We start from the raw sequence: 17,887 nt of genomic DNA, 5'->3' as shown, positions 1-17,887 counted from the left end.
AAAATAGTTAGCTGACGGCTAACTTAAGTGTAATTTTTTATAAATATCTTTTTAGTTGTAATTTAATTAATAAAAATTTTCAGATGTCTGCTAACTTCAATGTCATGCTGTTCGGGTCTGGTAATTTTATTTCCTGATAATTTCCCTAACCTAGAGAATTTTTTGAACTTGGTTGGAGATCTTGATGAAGAAGCATAAATTAAAAAAAAAAAAATAAAAAAAATAAATAAATATCAAGAAATTATAACACTAATGATTTACTTTATTTTTAATAACTGTTAATTATTTTAATATAATTTATACACTTTTTAGAGATCAAAATGTCGAAGGAACAAAGTGAGTATTTAATAAAAATAAATTAAGTGTTTAAAAATATTTTGCAAAATAAATTTGCAATTATTTTTTAGCAGGTAATGTAAGTAAGCACGGTTATCGCAAGAAAGTGTGGAACTACATGATGGACAACGACTTGGTGAACTTTCCGTCAATAGTTTACCACCGGATACCGAACTTCAAGGGCGCTGAGGAAGCAGCGAAGCGTCTGTCCGAGTTGGAGGAGTTCAAGAAGGCACGTGTCCTGAAAGTAAACCCGGACAAGCCCCAAGAACCAGTCAGATTGCTGGCTCTTGAAACTGGAAAGGAGATCTTGGTCCCGATACCGAGACTGAAATCGGGTTTGTTTTTTCACGTAGTGCCTGTGACACCTGATGGAGCTGCTGCTCCTACCCAGCAAACCCTGAAGGCCATGGCCACTCGGTTTGGTATCGAGACACATGGCAAGTCTGTCAGCATTGACGCAGACATCAAAGTTGACCTGGTGGTCCTCGGCTCGGTCTGTGTTAGCAGGGAAGGCTACAGGATTGGAAAGGGCGAAGGATTCTCTGATCTTGAGTTTGCCATAATGATGAGGATGAAAGCCGTTAATGATGACACTGTTGTTGTCACCACTGTCCATGATTATCAGCTGATTGATAAGTTTGAGGATGGCTTGTTTGAGAGACACGACGTACCTGTTGATATTATTGTCACGCCTACGCAGACTATTTTTGTTAACGACAAATTGAAGAAACCTGAGGGGATTTTTTGGAATATTCTCACGCCTAGGAGGATCAAAACGATGCAAATTTTACAAATTTTAAAGGATATTGATGAAAAGTATTTTTTTATTTTTATTTTAATAATTTTATTTTATTAGAAAAATTATTCTAAAAAATTTAACATGTAGAAGATTTTTAAAATAATACGTGAAATTTTTTTTAAGGATATTTTTCACTAATTAAATTAAATATAAGAGGAATAAGGATCAAATGTGTTCAAAAAAATTAATTATTAAAAATTGGATTTTTAATTTTATAAAATTTCTACATGTAAATTTTTTTTTGACATAATTAAAATTTTATTATTTTTTAATTTTATATAACAAATAAAATTATTTAAAAAAATTATATTTATGAATTTTAAGTAAAAAATTTATTTTTGTTATTTTATTTGTTAAAAAAAAATTCTAAAAATGATGAAATGTCTTTTTAAATTATTGTTATAATTTTTTAGAGAAGGCAAGGAAGTAATTTTGAAAGCAGATGAGCCTAACAACGCAAAGCCGAGGCGTTTTGAAAAAAATTGGAAGCGTACGAAAGGAAAAAAAAATCTAAAAGTGAAAAAAGAGTCGGAAATAAAACTTATCAATGAAAATGATGAAAAAGAAAATGAAACTGAAATTAAAGCCGAGGAAAAAAAGAAAGAAGTAAAAAAAAATCGGCGACGGCGTCGGCCGCAGAAGCAAACCGAGAAAATAGACACTGAAAAAAATGAGGTATTTATAATTTTATTTTTCTGTATAAATTTTATAATTACAATAGTGTTATTTAAGTACAATATAATTAGCTATTAGAAATCTTTGTATTAATAAATATTTGGTCAATTGAACTTTAATTTAATTATCACTCACTGTTTTTTATATTAATAAATATTAATAATGTAATTGATTAATTTATTTTGATCGTGATTGTTGTAGGTTGAAAAAACGGACAAGCCAAAAGAAAGTAAAGTTCGAAAGCCAGCTAAATTAAAACCCAAGCCTCAGATTGATTTTTCATTAAAGCTCTCTAACATCGGGTCGGATGTGCGGGTGAGAGATTTGAAAAGTGCATTGTCGCAGCGTGGAATCAGTCCGACGTCGATAGCTTGGCGAGGTCAGCGTGGGTTTTGTTATCTTCATTTCGGGAAATTGAGGGGCAAAAATAACACGCCGAATAAGCCGGTTCAAGTCGACTCGATAGTCGCCAATTTGCAGCAATTATACGTGGGTAACAACGGTAATCACGGAGGAGATTCAAATATCACAAATGATAAATTTATTATTGTTGAACCGGCAAAGCCTATTACTAGGATCGAGACAACCGATGTTTCTGCGGTTTAATTAACACTATTTGGTTCGTTATAAATTATAACTATATTAATTAATTATTATTTTGTACGAGAGTCTATTTTATCCATTTTATTCACGCGTACACATATAAATTCTCAATAACTACGTACTTTGGCTACGTGTGATACTTTATATATTTATTACGCGTTTTTTTTTTTTTTTTTTTTTTTTTTTTTTTTTTTTTTTTTTTACTTTGCTTCAATTTTTCTTTTTTAACAAATATAGAATATATAATGAATTTAATCTCCGGAAGAAAAAATAAAAATTATTTGTCGGTGTTTGTGATAAATAATATACTTATTTTTATATTATCAAAATAATAATAATAATAATAACAATATTTTATTATAAATAATTGTGGTTGGTAAAAATACCCTCAAAATTTATATCAATATTTTTAAAAAGATTTTTAATTTTTTACTTGGAAAAAAAATATATATATAGAATTATATATTTTGTATTAATATTTATATATAAATTTTAGATTGCTCTTTAACTCGGTGTGAGATTAGAATTTAATATATTTATATAAGTAATTGTGATCTATTTAAAAAAAAAAAAAAAAAAAAAAAAAAAAAAATTGTGATAATTATTATATTTTTTTTTTTTCATCAATAAAATATCGTTATCATTTTATAATTTTAGTACTATGTGCTCGTAAATATTTTATACAATTTAAATTCAATAAAGCATTTATCATATTTCTTACCAAAATTCGTAAAATAAGTTCCTTTTAACTCGCTGTAAATATTATTAAATATCTATATATAATAATAATAATAATAATATTAAGTCCAAGTGACAATTAGCATAATAATGAAATTTAAAATATAAAACATTTATGTTTGTGTTGTCTATGTTAGGAGGTAGACGTTTCAGGGCTAGCATCGATAAAATCAATATCCAAAGAAGTTGCGATGCCGGATCTTTTATTCGAGCGTAACGAGGTACGTTCAATACGTGAGTGAATGTTGGATGAGGAGACACTTAACCGGCTGCTATTTCTAAAGTGTTGATTGCTGTGAGATCGTTGTTTATCACGATCGGGATCCCTGTGGATTAAAAAAAAAAAAAAAAAAAAAAAATACAAAGGGAGCTATTCAACTGCAAAAATACAAGCTACGTGATTTGTGATGATAAGTTCTTAGTATCTTGTGAATTATTGACATTTTTAAAGATATAAACTCATCCCGATGTTACTCTCATGTTACACTCAATATATATAAATATATAAAATATATGAAAAATTGATGTGGGTACTCTTGAATGAAAGCTCTTGATGAGGGTAACATCATGATGAGCTTATATCTTTAAAAAAGTCAATTTTACCTGAGTTTCTTTTCACTCTCAGCCATAGAAATGCGTAGCTCCTCTTCCCACTGTTTTTCCTTCTCCTCCCTCAGCCGTTGCTCGAGTTCGCGTTCTCTATTGTACACCGGGAAGTCTGGAATAAAAACGAGACCCGTAGGATCCTGGCTTGGGATGCTGGAAGTTGGTCCACTGACAATAGCTGGGGATTCTACTTGATCAGCGAGCTCTTGACTGCGTAATGACCTCTGTTTGGCAAGTCGCTTCTTTTTCTTGTGAAGCGGCCGAGCCTCAATAATCATCTCCTCGAGCTCGAAGGTCGGGTCGCAGTTCAGGTGGTTCTTGGACGGTGTAAATATTGGTTTTACTTGTTTGAGGTAAACTCTATCAAAGTCTAATTTATTCATGGCTTGGAGTTGTTTCAATTGACAGAGAGTGGTAAGACGCTGGTTCGGGTCCAAAGTTAGTAGGCTGTTTAGCAATTGCGACATCGATTGGCTCCATTCTGTCGGGTGAACTGGGCGACAGTCCTGAGGATAAAATAAAATTCAATAAAAAAATACAATATGTATAAGGCTTTAAAAAGGCTCCATTGTTTCTATTAGCAATCAATAGTTTGCGTTTAATAATAACAATACTTGCCTGGAGTATCCGGAGGGCTTCTTTGTAACTGGTGCCAGAGTGAATAGGAAAGGGCCGGACGCCTTCAAGTGTCTCCCACGCGAGAATACCAAGGCTCCACCAGTCAACCGTGTAACCGTATCCGGATTGAAAGCCACCGTGGACCTCACACGAGCACATGTAAATTTCTGGAGCTAATTTACAAACGGATTTTAGTCAAACACATTATGATTCCGAGCTTAATCTACTACTTGCTTACGATTAATTCACCTATGGGCGTAATCACCTATGTACGGCTTTGTTCCTGATATTGACGTCGCCAATTGATCATCCTCCAGTTGGGTTGCTACGTTAAAGTCCGTCACATGGGCATGTCCTACATTTAAATTAAAAATTTTCAATTAAATAAAAATTCAGAATTTTTTATTTTTTTTTTTTTAAAGTAAATAATGTTATTATTATTATTTTAAAAATTAATATTTGATTTCATAGCAATTAAAATAATTATTGAAAATGATTAATTAATTATTAATAAATTACCTTCCTCATCCAACAGGATATTATCAGGTTTAATATCCCTGTGGATGATTCGTCTACTCTTTAAGTAGTCCAATGCCAAAGCTATCTCCGCAATGAATAAAATAATACTGTCTTCAGAAAAGTGAACCTGCTGCTGAATATGATACCTCAAGTCTCCTCCAAGAAGAAGATCTGTTACCATAAATAAATCCTCTTCGTCTGTAATTAAAAATAAAAAAAAAAATAATTAATAATATAATAATTATTAATTATTAAATTATTACCTTGAAAACTAAACCACAAGTTGACTAAAAATGGATGCTCCAATTTCGACATTATCTCGACCTCTCTTGTTACATTTTTTAAAGCACCTCTCATGGCGCATTCTGATTTATGTACATATTTCATGGCATACATTTTTCCGCTACGTTCGCCCTTTTCTACAATACACACTTTCCCGAAACTTCCTTTCCCTATTGCACGAAGCACTTGGAAGTGATTGAAGTTGACTACAATAAAAAAGAAAAAGAAAAAAAAAAGTTATTTTTTATTTTAGCGTACTCGACGTTTTACGACGATGAATAGACTCTCTGTTAAAGTTTTTCTTATAATACAATTTAGTTTTTTATTTTATTATTAACTTAAAAAACTTTTATTATTAAATTAAATCAAGTACTTTATTAAAGTACTTGGTGTTGAAAAAAATAAAAATACTGGAGACCAAGAAAATAAAAAAAAAAAAAAAAAAAAAAAGTTTGAGAATTATCTTTGCCGTATGCTTCGAGCAATTGATTAAAAAAAACAAATTCCAACTACGACAAAGTGCGTAATTACAAAATTTTAATTAAAATAAATCAATACTCTATTATAATTATAAAGTTAAGAGACTAAATTTGTCTTAAGATAAACTTTTAAAACAAATTATAAAGCACGCGTGAAATAATTAATTTACAAAGTATATTATCATTAATAAAATAAATAATAAATTTTTTCTTTAAATAAATTAATTACCAATATTAATATTAATTACTATTAATAAAATAAATTTTAAACAAAAATAATTGTTAAAAATAAATTTACTTGGAATATTAAATGAAGTAATAATATAAATGTAAATATTTACCTTCCTCTCCCGGCGTAGGCACACTTCGTGAGTGATGACCACCCATAGTTATTATCTTCTGTTGTATAAAAATGTTTGTAACTATAAAATTTGCATATCGCCGACATTACATTAATAAGACACTAAAAAGTTGTAAATATTTGGTCCCAAATGACAATCCATATAAAAAGTAATTTTTTATATTGCGCATTAGTTTTCAGCAAGTCCAGACTAGTCAGACAAGTAAATTATTAATAAAAGTTATATATATATATATGAAACAAACTCTATAAAATAAGTAGAACAATGTATAGATATATTAATAAAAGTTAATAAAATAAATAAATAGGAGTAACATGTAAGTCATACCTTTTTTAATGAAGTAATTGACCCAAATAGCTCTCTGGTAATATAATGTAAGGCAAGTTTAAATTAGCTTTAGTTGGAGCATCAGAGAGCTTACTTGCGGCAGCCTCGTAGATTTTCCGTGTTATGATCAACACTGTTCAGTGCTGGTACGCTGCCGACAACCCTAGCACCCACGCATGAAAAACCGCGCATCCTCCCACATACTCCCATTCGTTCGATGGCTATACACCCAAGTCATGACCCGATAACAGCATATACGTTATTTCAACAGTCAAGACACATAAAAGCTCTCATTTTATCCTTCTGTTCAATCTATTACAATACATTCTAGATTACGAGAACTGCCTTAGGGCTTTTTTATTATTTTTATTTGAGAACCGCTGCTCACATTATTTTTCTTCGACGTTCTATTAATCCTTTTAGTTCGGCTATTTTCACCCCAACCCACCGACGCTTATCAATCTCCAATACCATTCAATTCAATCCCAGTCTCTCTATGGATTCTTTCTATTTCTTCTTTTTGTTGATAACCGCAAATGGATTTTCGTACCACCCAGATCTAAAAAAATTAAATCTATTACAGTTAAATTGATATTAAAAGTCCATCAATTTTTAAGTATTTTCATTTTTTAGTACATTACTACAGAGTGGCTACTGCTATACAGATGGATTTTTATCTGAAACAAATTAAATAATTTTTTTTAATTTATTTATTTAATTAAAACTAAAAAAATTTTTATTTCTTCTTCGTAAAATTTTTTTTTTTAAATAATTTTATCAATAATAAAATTTTCATAGCATGAAATTTAAATTAGCAGACTATTATTTTTACAAAAAATAAATTATTGAGAAAATATTTAAAAAAAATTGTGAAATTTTTTCAATTAATTTTTTTAAAATTATTTTTTCAATAAAAAAAAAAATTATTTTAATTTTTAACTAATTTTAATTCATTGTTATTAAATAAATCTATCTATAAAATAAATAAAATTGATAATATTAAAAAAAAAATTGCACTTAAAATTTTCTACATATCAAATGAAGAAATAAAAGCAACCTTACAGATAATATTTCTTCAAACCTAATACTTCCAACTTGTAGAACTTTTAAAACTCCAAATACTGGAAATGGAGTGGGTAATGTAATGTGGAAGCTGAGTATCTCCTATGATTATTATGAATCCAGAGTTAGTAGGTAGTTACATGTAATATGTAGGAGCTCGAATATAATATAAGGAAAAAGTAAAGCATCGAGATGGGCAGAAATGATTGGAGGGGATGAAGGGAATAGAAGTAAAGTGTGAGTCACTGCTGGTACGATACTGGATAGTGGATACTATACGGTGAACTGGTGGGACTGGGATTTTACTGAAACTCAAAAGCGGCTATTTAATATTATACTTGAATATGTAAGAGCAAGAGAGGATACGTACCATACTGTTGTTGTTACTGCCCGTATTATATTCAGTATTATGTTTTCGAGTTAAGACAAGGACGGAAAGACATCGGACCGGAGGCATTGTACTTTACTTACAGCCGTCGTCATGCCGCATGCGTTCCATGTTCCAGGTGCTGGCCAGTGCTGGTAGTTCTGTCTTGCAATCAGTATTTTTTTAACTATTTGTGTCCTTTCAAATTTAATCTTCTGTTTAGAGCCTAAAATTATTAATTATTTAAATTTAATAAATATTTATACAGTGTAAATAATTGTACAAAAAATTTTCCAGTGATAATAATAATAATAATAATAATAATAATAAATAAATAAATAAATAACAATAATAATAAATAGTTACCAAAATTGATGTATTTAGCATTGAACAGCTGGTGTGATATCATAATTAACTTTACGGTACGATATTTTATATTTATATAAATTGCGAATACATATATTTAATTAACTAAAGTGACAGTTTTTTATTTTTGTTTACAAAAATTAATTGTTAATTTTTTTTGTCATTGTTGTTGTGGAAATATTTTTTAATTTGATTCTATAAGTGACAACTGAGACATGTGGTATTGTTAAAAAATTAATGACAACAATAATAATAATAATCAGAGGTTGTAGTTATTTTATTTTTTTTTTTTTGTATATATGTGCGAAGTGTAGGATGGAATATTAATATAACACGCGATGCGGTATTTTGGCGCTTGGATAAATGTAATACGACGCTACTTTTATTATAAATTATATACATATATGTATTTCGCGAAAATTTATATCAATATAAATATATATCTAAAATAAAAATTCTTGAGTGTAGGTGGATGTATATATATAAAATTTACTTACAATTTTTTATCGAAGCTAACACGTGTTGCAGAATATAAAGCTGTATTTGCTGGAATATTATCTGGTGGGAATTCAAAGAAGTGAGTAGGTCCTATGGAAAGAAAAAAATTACTCTGGATTTCATTCAGTACTTGATAGTTTGCCAACTGGATAATTTAAATAAAAATAACTTTTTAAAAATATAATTACAAATGAACAAGTGAGTATTGTTATTAATAATAATAATTATTATTATTATTACTTAATTGTAAGTTAAGTGATTTAAAAAAAAAATAAAATTTTAATTTTTTTCCGACAATTAAATTATTATATATAAAAAAAAAATTACATGGATAATTTTTAAAATATTTTCTTTTAATTTTTTTTGTAATAAAAAAAATTATAAAAATTTTTAAATGTCAGCTAACTTTATTTTTATCATTAAATTTAGCAGTCACTTTTTAATTTTTTAATTTTTTTAACAAAAAAATTTAACTTAATTTTTAAAAATTTTTAGATGTCAATTTTTTTTTGCCATAATTTATTTATTAAAAAAATAATTAAATTAATTTTAATTATTTTTAAATATAAGCTAATTGTTTATACTTAATCTTCAGGATGACTGGATTGGGCCCGGTGATACCTTCAGTGGCAGGAACCACTGCTCCATTGCCAATTACATCAATATCTCTAGGAAGTACACAGAAAAAAAGTTGGATCCGCAGAGTAGCTCCTTGCTTGGCATTTCTAGCGGCCTTTACTTCGGCAATGGCTTTGCTGCTGATTTGGAGCGAAGCTGCAGCTCTCAGGTAAAAAATTCCTTGAATAAATTATTCCTAAAAAATAAAAATAAAAATCTTTAGTATTTTATAAAAAATATTTAAAATTTACAGAAGACAAGCATTCGACGCAAACATGACAAAAGACTATGTACTCCAAAGTGTCTCGATGGACAACCCCCAGCTGGTGGCATACATCCGAGAAGTCCAGTTCAAAAGAGCGACTCATCAGTACAACTTCAACGTTTCTGAAACCGCGGAAGAAAAGTCGCTGGTAGCTCTTCTTCAAGGCAAACGCAACGGTGTTTATCTTGAGTATATAAACCGGCCGGGTGCTGTGTTTACAACCTCCTGGCTCGAGTCCAAATATGGCTGGCGTGGAGTTCTTGTTCTTACTGACTTCAGGTCCTTTTTTGAAACCTGCAAAAGCAGTAAAAATCCAGCTACGCGTGTTATTCACGCTTGTTTGAGTACCGACAAAGACACCAAGGAGGTAATTTTCATTTTTTTTTAATTTTTTGATAAATTAAAAATTTTTTATCACTTTTTAAAGTAAATTTTTAATAAATTAAATATTAAAATTATTTTTCTTAAAAGAAAAATTTCACGTGCTACCAAAAAAATGTTTATATAATTTATTTTAGACCTGAAAAAAAAAAAATATTATGATTAATTATTCACATCGTAGATAAAAGGGCTTTTTTTTTATGTACACTCATGTTATTAACTAAAATAAAACATGAATATTTTATTTAAAAAAAATCCGAAATACTGTTGAGTCACTTACAAGCTTTTACTTGCTGGCTGTAAATAGCAGGTCAGTCCCTACTCCCAGCATCAAGTGGTTCCGTGGTGTAGCGGTTATCACATCTGCTTTACACGCAGAAGGCCGCCAGTTCGATCCTGGCCGGAATCATATTTTTTTTTTTCTTTCTCTTCAAAATCACCTATCAAGAATCAAAAGTTCGTGTAACAAAATTAGGAGAGTGACCAAATAGTATTATTTTTCTATAAAAAAAAATATCGAAACGTGGAACACCATTTTTCTTTCTTCTTTAAAATAATTTTTCATTTTTTTTTTTTTTAGATCACTTATCATCAAGAATCTGAAGTTCGTGTTACAAAATTAGGGGAGGGACCAAATAGTATTATTTTCTCCGATGAAGGCCTGCCGACTATGAGACTAAAGTGCTTTCCATTGTACAGCGTGCTCCTTGCATACAACCACACGACTATTGATTATTTAAATCTCGACAGTACTGATATATCTGATATCCAGGTACCTATTTTAATAATTTAAGCAGTAATAACAATGAATCAATATTTAAATTTGATATAATATGTACTAGAATAATTTTTACCGTAGGTACTTGATACTCTCCCATGGGATAAAGTTCAGATAAATTTCCTATCGATTCGCTGGAGCGATCATCACACTGAGGCAGAATTTGAGGCTCTTGTTAATAAACTCAAAGTCAGAAAATACAGGTTTCTTCAGCCAACCGACACTGGAAAATTAATATTCATGTACTCTAGAGTTAAAATGTAATTATTAGCTAATTATTAGATCCAGAGTGATAAATGCCAGTAATTGTCGCTATAAAATTGTGACAATTAAATATTTTTCGGTATTTTATAGGTCATTTCTTAAGTTAGAGTATTATTTTTTAGTGATTACAAAATGGTGATAAAAAAAAAAAAAAAAAAAATTTTTTTTTTTCTACTCCAGCCTGTAATTTTATTTAAAAATAATTAATTATTTTTACTTTTAAATCTACTTAAATAATCTACTAAGTATTTCGTATTTGTGCGTTTATAAATATATTAATTATAATTAATATTATATATTATTTGAAGATATATAATTGTAGCTGATTATTAGAAAAAAAAAAAAAAAAAAAAAAAAATCAGAGTTTTTTTGATAAAAATTCCGAGTTACCAGAGAACAGTGAGCTGATTAATTAATTAATTAATTAATTAATTTACTGTAATAAAATAAAAATACTTTAAGGGCCTTATTAGTATGTAAGTTAATATTTTGATAAATTTAATTGATACTTATTTCGAAAAATGTGATTACGATTATATTAAAAAGGTATCAAAAGAGATTTACTGTTATGAAATTTTTGTTTACAATTTTTTATGAAATAAATATGATTAAAAAAAAAAAATTGTATATTAAATCAAATAATCTATAAAACCCTTCTTTCTCTTTAAAACGTTAGTAATTATCACAGCGATTATTAAGAAATATGTAAACCAATAGATTCAAGGAAGAATCGTCGAGTAAATATGATTTGAGACCACTCAGTAAATTAAACAAAGTAACCATACTTACGTATAATTTTTTTATCAGGTTAACTTTGTAAATAGAGAGATAAAACACCCAACTAATGGCTCGTTGCTCAATATCATTAATATTATTTTTAAATCTAACATTTTTCATCAGATTGAGGGTCGAACAAATTAGCTTTGGAATGACAAACTCAAAGCACTTGAAAGCACTTATCACTGAGGTGCATCGGCTTGGAGAAGAAATTTTTTACAATTCCCAGCAGTTCAGATAACTTTGATCAATGATATCAGATAGTATCTACCAGGTATCCGTGACATGCGGATAATTTCTTGATTAATCGGTCAATTAAAGTATTCTGTAATCAAAAGTACAAGTTAATTAATAATAAAGATTCGGTTGGATTTCATCAAAAATAAGCTAAGAAGAAATGGAGACCACTGAAATGATGATTGAGACGCCGCGTACTAATCAAGAGAGTAAGAAACTCTGGCAATACTTAGCGGCTTTTTCAGGTACTTAATTTAATTAACAATAACTAGCAACCTGAATACAATTTTACTTGATTAAATAATGACTTTTGTTAAATTGCACTGTACTTTCTTAAATATTGACGTTTTGTAAATTTAAATTACGTGTTTTAGCGAGTATTCTAGCGATAGGAGTCGGAAGTTCTCTAGCATGGACATCGCCAGTGCTGATAAAGCTCTCCGCCAAAGATTCCTGGCTCCCAGTAAGTGAAGAACAGGGTTCGTGGGTGAGCTCTCTTCTGGCTATCGGAGCAATGGCCGGAGCATTTCCTGCCGGAAGCTTAGCCGACAAGCTAGGTCGGAAAAAAGCCCTGCTTCTTCTCGCAGGGCCATTTCTTCTTTCCTGGACGATGATAGTCTTCGCGAAAAGCGTTTGGATGCTTTACATAGCAAGGTTCGTCGGCGGGATCTCGGTTGGAGCGTCTTGTGTCCTAGTGCCTACTTACATCGCTGAGATAGCTTCTCCATCGGCTCGTGGTACTCTGGGGGCTATTTTTCAGCTGTTTCTCGCTTTTGGAATTGTTTTGACCTTTGTTCTGGGCTCGACGGTCTCTTATACTGTTTTGGGAATACTTTGTGGGCTGGTTGAAGTTATTTTTATCGCTGCTTTCTTTTGGATGCCTGAATCACCAATGTGGCTTGTGGTAATTTTTTTAACTAAAATTATAATCATAATAATTGCATTAAAAATTTTTTACATTGATTATTATTATTATTATTATTATTATTATTATTATTATTATTATTATTTACTTACAATTTATTATTATAGGGACAAGGAAGAAAACCCGAAGCTTCAATAGCTCTCGGAGTATTTCGAGGCGACGGGTACGACACCTGTGAAGAAATATCCGAAATGCAGAGAGAAGTTGAAGAAAATGCAACAAAAAAAAGCTCCGTATTTGATTTAATAAAAACTTCAGGAGCTAGAAAAGCTGTGTTAGCTTCTTTTGGATTAATGGCATTCCAACAACTATCGGGAGTCAACGCTGTTATTTTTTACACCGTAACAATATTCAAAGCAGCTGGCAGTAGTTTGAATTCAGATGTCGCTGCGATAATTGTCGCTTTGGTTCAAGTAAATTCAAACAATCATCTCAACAATTGTTTAATAATTAAAATTATTTCTTCGCAATGTTCATAACTACAAAAAAAATTTTTAAATAATTTTCAGGCAGTAATGGCAGGAGTAGCAGCATTAATTGTTGACCGATCTGGAAGAAAACCTCTGTTAATATTCTCTTCTTCTTTCATGGCAATTAGCCTAGTCGCTCTTGGATTGTATTTTAATCTCAAAGACGGCGGCAAAGATGTTTCTAACCTCGGATGGCTACCTCTTGTATCTCTGACCCTTTTTATGATTGCATTTTCTGTTGGGTAAATATAAATTCTCTTTTAAATTAAATTTATGAAAGTAAATTTAATTATTAAAATTTTTTTACAGACTCGGACCCATTCCTTGGATGATAATGGGCGAATTATTCACCACAGAAACAAAAGCCATGGCTTCAGGATTGGCAGTAATGTTAAATTGGTTTTTAGTCTTCCTTGTCACTAAAACATTCCCATCTATGAAAGAACAACTGGGTGCTGCAGCTACTTTTTGGGTGTTTGCTGGAATAATGGTAGTCGCAACCGTTTTTGAGTATTTCTTCGTTCTGGAAACAAAGGGAAAAACATTACAAGAAATTCAAAATGCATTGAACGGAGAAGATCCAATTGAGAGAACAAGACACCCTTAAATTAATACTAGTCTAATAATTAAATAAATATTTTTATATTATTTTTATTTTTTATCTGTATTACTAATTAATAATTATCATTGCCAAGTTTTGTGTACAGTAGCATCAATCATAACAATGATAGATATTTTTTATCAGTAAAATTTTTTAATCGATCAAATCTAGGAAGCTTTTTTATAATAGCAAAAAATGTAAACTTTACTCGAGATTGTATATTGATAATCGTTATCACTTTAATATAATCTTTTCAAAATTAAAATCACGTATTTATATACACTAGAGCGTTAAAAAAAAAAAAAAAAAAATTGAGTAATAGCTTCTTGATTGTTTTATTATCAAGAAATTTAGTTTAGCAGATTTTAATTTGATTACATTAGATAAAAAAAAAATTTTAGCTAATAATTTAAATGTAAACTAACACTAAATAAAAAAAATATTTAAATACATACTCTTGGCTATTAAATTTTAGAGATAATACTGATTAAAAGAGGTATAAAAAGGTGGCATCAAACTTGATGGCATTATTCTCGTTAATTATCTTCAAATGGCACCAGAATAGCCCATTGAGTACTTTATATTGAATTCACCAGTCGTATCTGGCGTTACGTCAAACCATATTGTAAAAGTGAACATTATTTATTTACTTATTGTTGTTTGGTACTTGAAAACAATAAAAAATTGTCGAACTAAATTGATCAGGTGATTTTTAACATTTATTTCTCGGTAGATGTTTCTGGCTTCTCATTTGGATTTTTTCATTTGAAACAAAACGTCGTTGGTATAAAATTAAATTCTGAAAAATTAGTCATTAATTATTAATCATTGTCTGAGTGGTGATTAAGTATTTTTATACATAGGGTTGTCAATTTAAAAACAATAAAAAATATCAATCGGACGTAACTAAGAGCCGATCATCGCCCCACTATGGTTACTACAGTGGATTCATCGATAGAGGGGCGATATAAAGAGTATCAATATGAGGCCTTGGCTACGAGTCTTCCTGTGTCACCTCTGGACCTTTACACTACCCTCGATAACAAACCAGACAATAATTACTCTTCAATCACTTACGTCGACAATAGAGCTGATCCTTGTGATAATAAAGCATTCTTCAATAGCAAATTCAATAAAATGGAGCGAGAAAAAGGCTCCAAATTGCTTCAATTCATTGCTGCTACTGCTGGTAATTAATCCACCATTCATCTGTAATAATATTTATCGAGTTCTTTTGTTAAAATATTTATTTGTTCAAGTTTTAGACAATGAAAAAAATTTTTTTATGATAAAACAATGAAAGGATATGAAAAATATAAAATAATAAGCTATTTAAATTATTATTATTATTATTATTATTATTATTATTATTATTATTAATAACATTGATTTAATAAATTACCGGAAATAAATTATTTACTTACTTGAAGTGTTAAATATTCATAAAACGTAAATTAATTAACGTAAATAATTCAAGTATGTAATTATTAAATGTTATACTCGTTGCAATTGAATTATTAAATTTCTTCTGGCACTGCTTCAAAATATCTATCAAGGTTCTTGAGAATTTTACTTATTGTTATAAATAAGTGTAATTAAAAATGGATCATTAATTTTGTTCAACACCTATACGGCTCGTATAAAAATACTACCTAAATGGCATTAGTGAGGAAAAAAAATATAAAATAATAAAACGGTAAATAATTGTTCTGCGATAATGCGACGGCTATCGCAAGATAGTAGTACAAAGTCACTTGAGTTTTTTTTCCAAACAAAATGACAATATCGAGTAGTGTATCTATAAAGTAAATAATACTAGATAATAAATCATACCAGTCGTTAAATCGATTACTCGCGGATTTATTTGTCCTGAGCTTTAAAAATCATTTAAATCCAATATGAAAAAATTTTATTCTCACATTTTTACTACTGCTAGCAAACATCGCTGTGGTTGCTGGAGGCGCAACTCTGGGATGGACAAGTCCGATTTTATTGATGCTAAAAAAAGACCCGGTGAGTCCTGACAACCCCATAGGCCGACCTATCAGCGAAGAAGAAGCGTCTTGGATCGGATCTTTGACTCCAGTGGGTGCGTTGGTTGGTGGTTTTTTCGCTGGATACTTAGCTGAAACGTATGGAAATATAATTAATAAATAATAGATATAAAATTTTTAATTAATCAATAATTATGATACTAAATTTATTATTATTATTATTATTATTATTATTAATATAGACAACTATCAATTTTTTTTTTAATAACAAATTAATTCCAAAAAAAAAAAAAAAAAAAAAAAAAATGCGGAATTTTTTAATTAAATTTTTTTTCATTAATAAAATCGCTAAAAAATTATAAAAAAATTTCTAATGTCTGTCACATTTTCAATATGATTAATGCTTACCAATTTCAGGTTTGGAAGACGGATAACCCTGCTGTCAAGTGTCATTCCTTCAACCCTGGGATGGATTCTAATCGCGACAGGACAAAGCGTAGAAATGTTCTACGTGGCAAGGTTTATTTTTGGCGTGGCTTTGTCCATTTCCTTCGCTGTTCTGCCAATGTACTGCGGTGAAATCGCGGAAACTTCAATCCGAGGAATTCTCGGGTCATTTTTGCAATTGTTTATTACTATAGGCTTACTGTGGGCCTACAGTATTGGTCCGTATGTTTCTTACACGAGTTTTTGGATATCTTGTGCAGCCTTGCCTATCGCTTTCTTCATTTTGTTCTTTACAATGCCGGAATCGCCATATTACTTAGCAGCGAAGGGTCGCAAGGAAGATGTCGTCAGCGCTCTTGTAAGATTGCGGGGAAAAAGTGAAGCTGCTGTTCGTGCTGAAGCTGATGAAATAGAGGTTGGTTTATAAATTTATTCGTTAAAAAAATTTTTAAATTTATCAAATATCTGCTAAATTAATTTTCATTAATTTTAATAATAAAAAAAAATAGTAATAATAATGATAATATTTACTTAATTCATTAGACAACTGTTCGAGAAGCTTACAGTAAAGAAGCAAAGATAACAGACCTGTTCACGATCAAGGCCAACTTCAAAGCGTTAATTTTCACATGCTTGATGGTAATTTTTCAACAGATGACAGGTATTAATGTTGTTCTCTTCTATTCAGAGAATATTTTCGCCAGCGCGGGTAACAGCGGAATCAGTTCTTCAATCGAGACGATAATTGTCGGGATTGTTCAATTTCTTGCTTCCGGTGTGACACCTCTGGTGGTTGACAGACTGGGAAGAAAAATACTTTTAATTATTTCTGGAACTGGAACGGCTATAAGTCTAGTAAGTTTTTACAAAAAAGGTTTTTTAAAAATTAATAATTGTAATTTAATAAATTTTATATTCACAGGGAATTCTTGGATTATTTTTCTATCTGAAAGACGCAGCGAAAAATGACGTGAGTAATATTGGCTGGCTACCAGTAGCTTCATTGATAATTTTCATCGCTACATACAGCATCGGTTGGGGTCCACTTCCTTGGACAGTTATGGGTGAAATGTTCTCGACGGAAATAAAATCCAAGGCTTCGGGGATAGTTGTCTTTGCCTGCTGGTTTTTAGGATTCTTGATCACCAAGTACTTCAGCAATATCGCGGCAGCGTGGGGACAATACACTGCCTTCTGGCTCTTCGGAGTTTTCTGCGTCCTAAGTGTCCTTTTTACAGTATTTATTTTGCCGGAAACTAAAGGTAAGTCCCTGCAAGAAATCCAGGACAAGCTCAGTGGAACTAATCATAAATAATTAAAATAATTTTCTTAAAAAAATAATGTTAAATAACAATGATAAGCTTAATCAAATATTTATCTATTTATATTGATAATAAATTAATTTAATATTTATTGTATCATAATTGTACACAATAAAATTATGTATGTACACATCTACTACATTTACCGAATTATCATTATTATTTAAT

At 30.0% G+C, this 17,887-nt stretch overlaps 4 protein-coding genes and 1 non-coding gene across 10 annotated transcripts; 4 read left to right on the top strand and 1 right to left on the bottom strand.

Moving 5' to 3' along the window:
* Window positions 1–5: 5 nt before the first annotated feature.
* Lost (methenyltetrahydrofolate synthase domain-containing protein lost) lies at window positions 6–3,425 on the top strand. 2 transcript variants are annotated; one of them, XM_074251994.1, is made up of 6 exons: window positions 6–120; window positions 313–336; window positions 408–1,155; window positions 1,552–1,813; window positions 2,015–2,432; window positions 3,292–3,425. In XM_074251994.1, the coding sequence occupies exons 1-5, from the start codon at window positions 84–86 to the stop codon at window positions 2,417–2,419; spliced, it is 1,476 nt and encodes a 491-aa protein (XP_074108095.1). In that variant the 5' UTR covers window positions 6–83; the 3' UTR covers window positions 2,420–2,432; window positions 3,292–3,425. The 2 variants fall into 2 exon arrangements, with proteins under 2 accessions (XP_074108095.1, XP_074108096.1); XM_074251995.1 differs by lacking the exon at window positions 3,292–3,425 and having other exon boundaries at window positions 69–120; window positions 411–1,155; window positions 2,015–2,838.
* On the bottom strand, window positions 3,177–7,920 carry LOC141533231 (serine/threonine-protein kinase 32A). Of its 5 annotated transcripts, XM_074251998.1 has the most exons (12): window positions 7,780–7,920; window positions 7,429–7,511; window positions 6,984–7,024; window positions 6,736–6,906; window positions 6,348–6,659; window positions 6,000–6,265; window positions 5,161–5,385; window positions 4,898–5,095; window positions 4,644–4,733; window positions 4,379–4,551; window positions 3,758–4,266; window positions 3,177–3,480 (listed from the first exon to the last, which is right to left on the bottom strand). In XM_074251998.1, exons 6-12 carry the CDS (start codon window positions 6,043–6,045, stop codon window positions 3,288–3,290), a joined length of 1,434 nt encoding a protein of 477 aa, XP_074108099.1. In that variant the 5' UTR covers window positions 6,046–6,265; window positions 6,348–6,659; window positions 6,736–6,906; window positions 6,984–7,024; window positions 7,429–7,511; window positions 7,780–7,920; the 3' UTR covers window positions 3,177–3,287. The 5 variants fall into 5 exon arrangements, with proteins under 5 accessions (XP_074108099.1, XP_074108100.1, XP_074108101.1 ...); XM_074251999.1 differs by lacking the exon at window positions 7,429–7,511 and having other exon boundaries at window positions 7,780–7,915; XM_074252000.1 differs by lacking the exon at window positions 7,780–7,920 and having other exon boundaries at window positions 7,429–7,638.
* Window positions 7,921–8,040: 120 nt separating this feature from the next.
* LOC141533233 (protein Star) lies at window positions 8,041–11,532 on the top strand. Its single transcript, XM_074252002.1, has 6 exons — window positions 8,041–8,198; window positions 8,671–8,838; window positions 9,236–9,427; window positions 9,512–9,890; window positions 10,485–10,676; window positions 10,764–11,532. The coding sequence occupies exons 2-6, from the start codon at window positions 8,831–8,833 to the stop codon at window positions 10,944–10,946; spliced, it is 954 nt and encodes a 317-aa protein (XP_074108103.1). The 5' UTR covers window positions 8,041–8,198; window positions 8,671–8,830; the 3' UTR covers window positions 10,947–11,532.
* Trnav-uac (transfer RNA valine (anticodon UAC)) lies at window positions 10,241–10,313 on the top strand. Its single transcript has one exon. It is a non-coding gene; the product is annotated as a tRNA-Val (tRNA).
* Window positions 11,533–11,869: 337 nt separating the features above from the next.
* Window positions 11,870–17,860, top strand: LOC141533392 (uncharacterized). The gene is made up of 11 exons (XM_074252265.1): window positions 11,870–12,205; window positions 12,335–12,864; window positions 12,993–13,298; window positions 13,395–13,597; window positions 13,665–13,960; window positions 14,553–14,661; window positions 14,868–15,145; window positions 15,893–16,088; window positions 16,368–16,812; window positions 16,941–17,252; window positions 17,320–17,860. Exons 1-11 carry the CDS (start codon window positions 12,121–12,123, stop codon window positions 17,710–17,712), a joined length of 3,153 nt encoding a protein of 1,050 aa, XP_074108366.1. The 5' UTR covers window positions 11,870–12,120; the 3' UTR covers window positions 17,713–17,860.
* Window positions 17,861–17,887: the final 27 nt, after the last annotated feature.

The sequence above is a fragment of the Cotesia typhae genome, unplaced genomic scaffold, assembly GCF_013202065.1.
Source record: "Cotesia typhae breed Kobodo isofemale line unplaced genomic scaffold, CoteBio_Ctyphae contig_83, whole genome shotgun sequence".
NCBI classification, from domain to species: domain Eukaryota; kingdom Metazoa; phylum Arthropoda; class Insecta; order Hymenoptera; family Braconidae; genus Cotesia; species Cotesia typhae.
This window is presented reverse-complemented; position numbering and strand designations above follow the sequence as displayed.

Coding starts and splice junctions, on each gene's coding strand:
- Lost (XM_074251994.1), top strand. CDS start 84: ATGTCTGCTAACTTCAATGTCATGCTGTTCGGGTCTG. Junction 337..407: donor CAAAATGTCGAAGGAACAAA/GTGAGTATTTAA, acceptor ATTATTTTTTAG/CAGGTAATGTAAGTAAGCAC. Junction 1,814..2,014: donor TAGACACTGAAAAAAATGAG/GTATTTATAATT, acceptor TGATTGTTGTAG/GTTGAAAAAACGGACAAGCC.
- LOC141533231 (XM_074251998.1), bottom strand. CDS start 6,045: ATGGGTGGTCATCACTCACGAAGTGTGCCTACGCCGGGAGAGGAAG. Junction 4,734..4,897: donor TATCCTGTTGGATGAGGAAG/GTAATTTATTAA, acceptor ATTTAAATGTAG/GACATGCCCATGTGACGGAC. Junction 4,552..4,643: donor AGGAACAAAGCCGTACATAG/GTGATTACGCCC, acceptor TTTGTAAATTAG/CTCCAGAAATTTACATGTGC.
- LOC141533233 (XM_074252002.1), top strand. Junction 9,428..9,511: donor AGCGAAGCTGCAGCTCTCAG/GTAAAAAATTCC, acceptor TAAAATTTACAG/AAGACAAGCATTCGACGCAA. Junction 10,677..10,763: donor CTGATATATCTGATATCCAG/GTACCTATTTTA, acceptor TTTTTACCGTAG/GTACTTGATACTCTCCCATG.
- LOC141533392 (XM_074252265.1), top strand. CDS start 12,121: ATGGAGACCACTGAAATGATGATTGAGACGCCGCGTACTAATCAAGAG. Junction 12,865..12,992: donor AATCACCAATGTGGCTTGTG/GTAATTTTTTTA, acceptor TTATTATTATAG/GGACAAGGAAGAAAACCCGA. Junction 13,598..13,664: donor ATGATTGCATTTTCTGTTGG/GTAAATATAAAT, acceptor ATTTTTTTACAG/ACTCGGACCCATTCCTTGGA.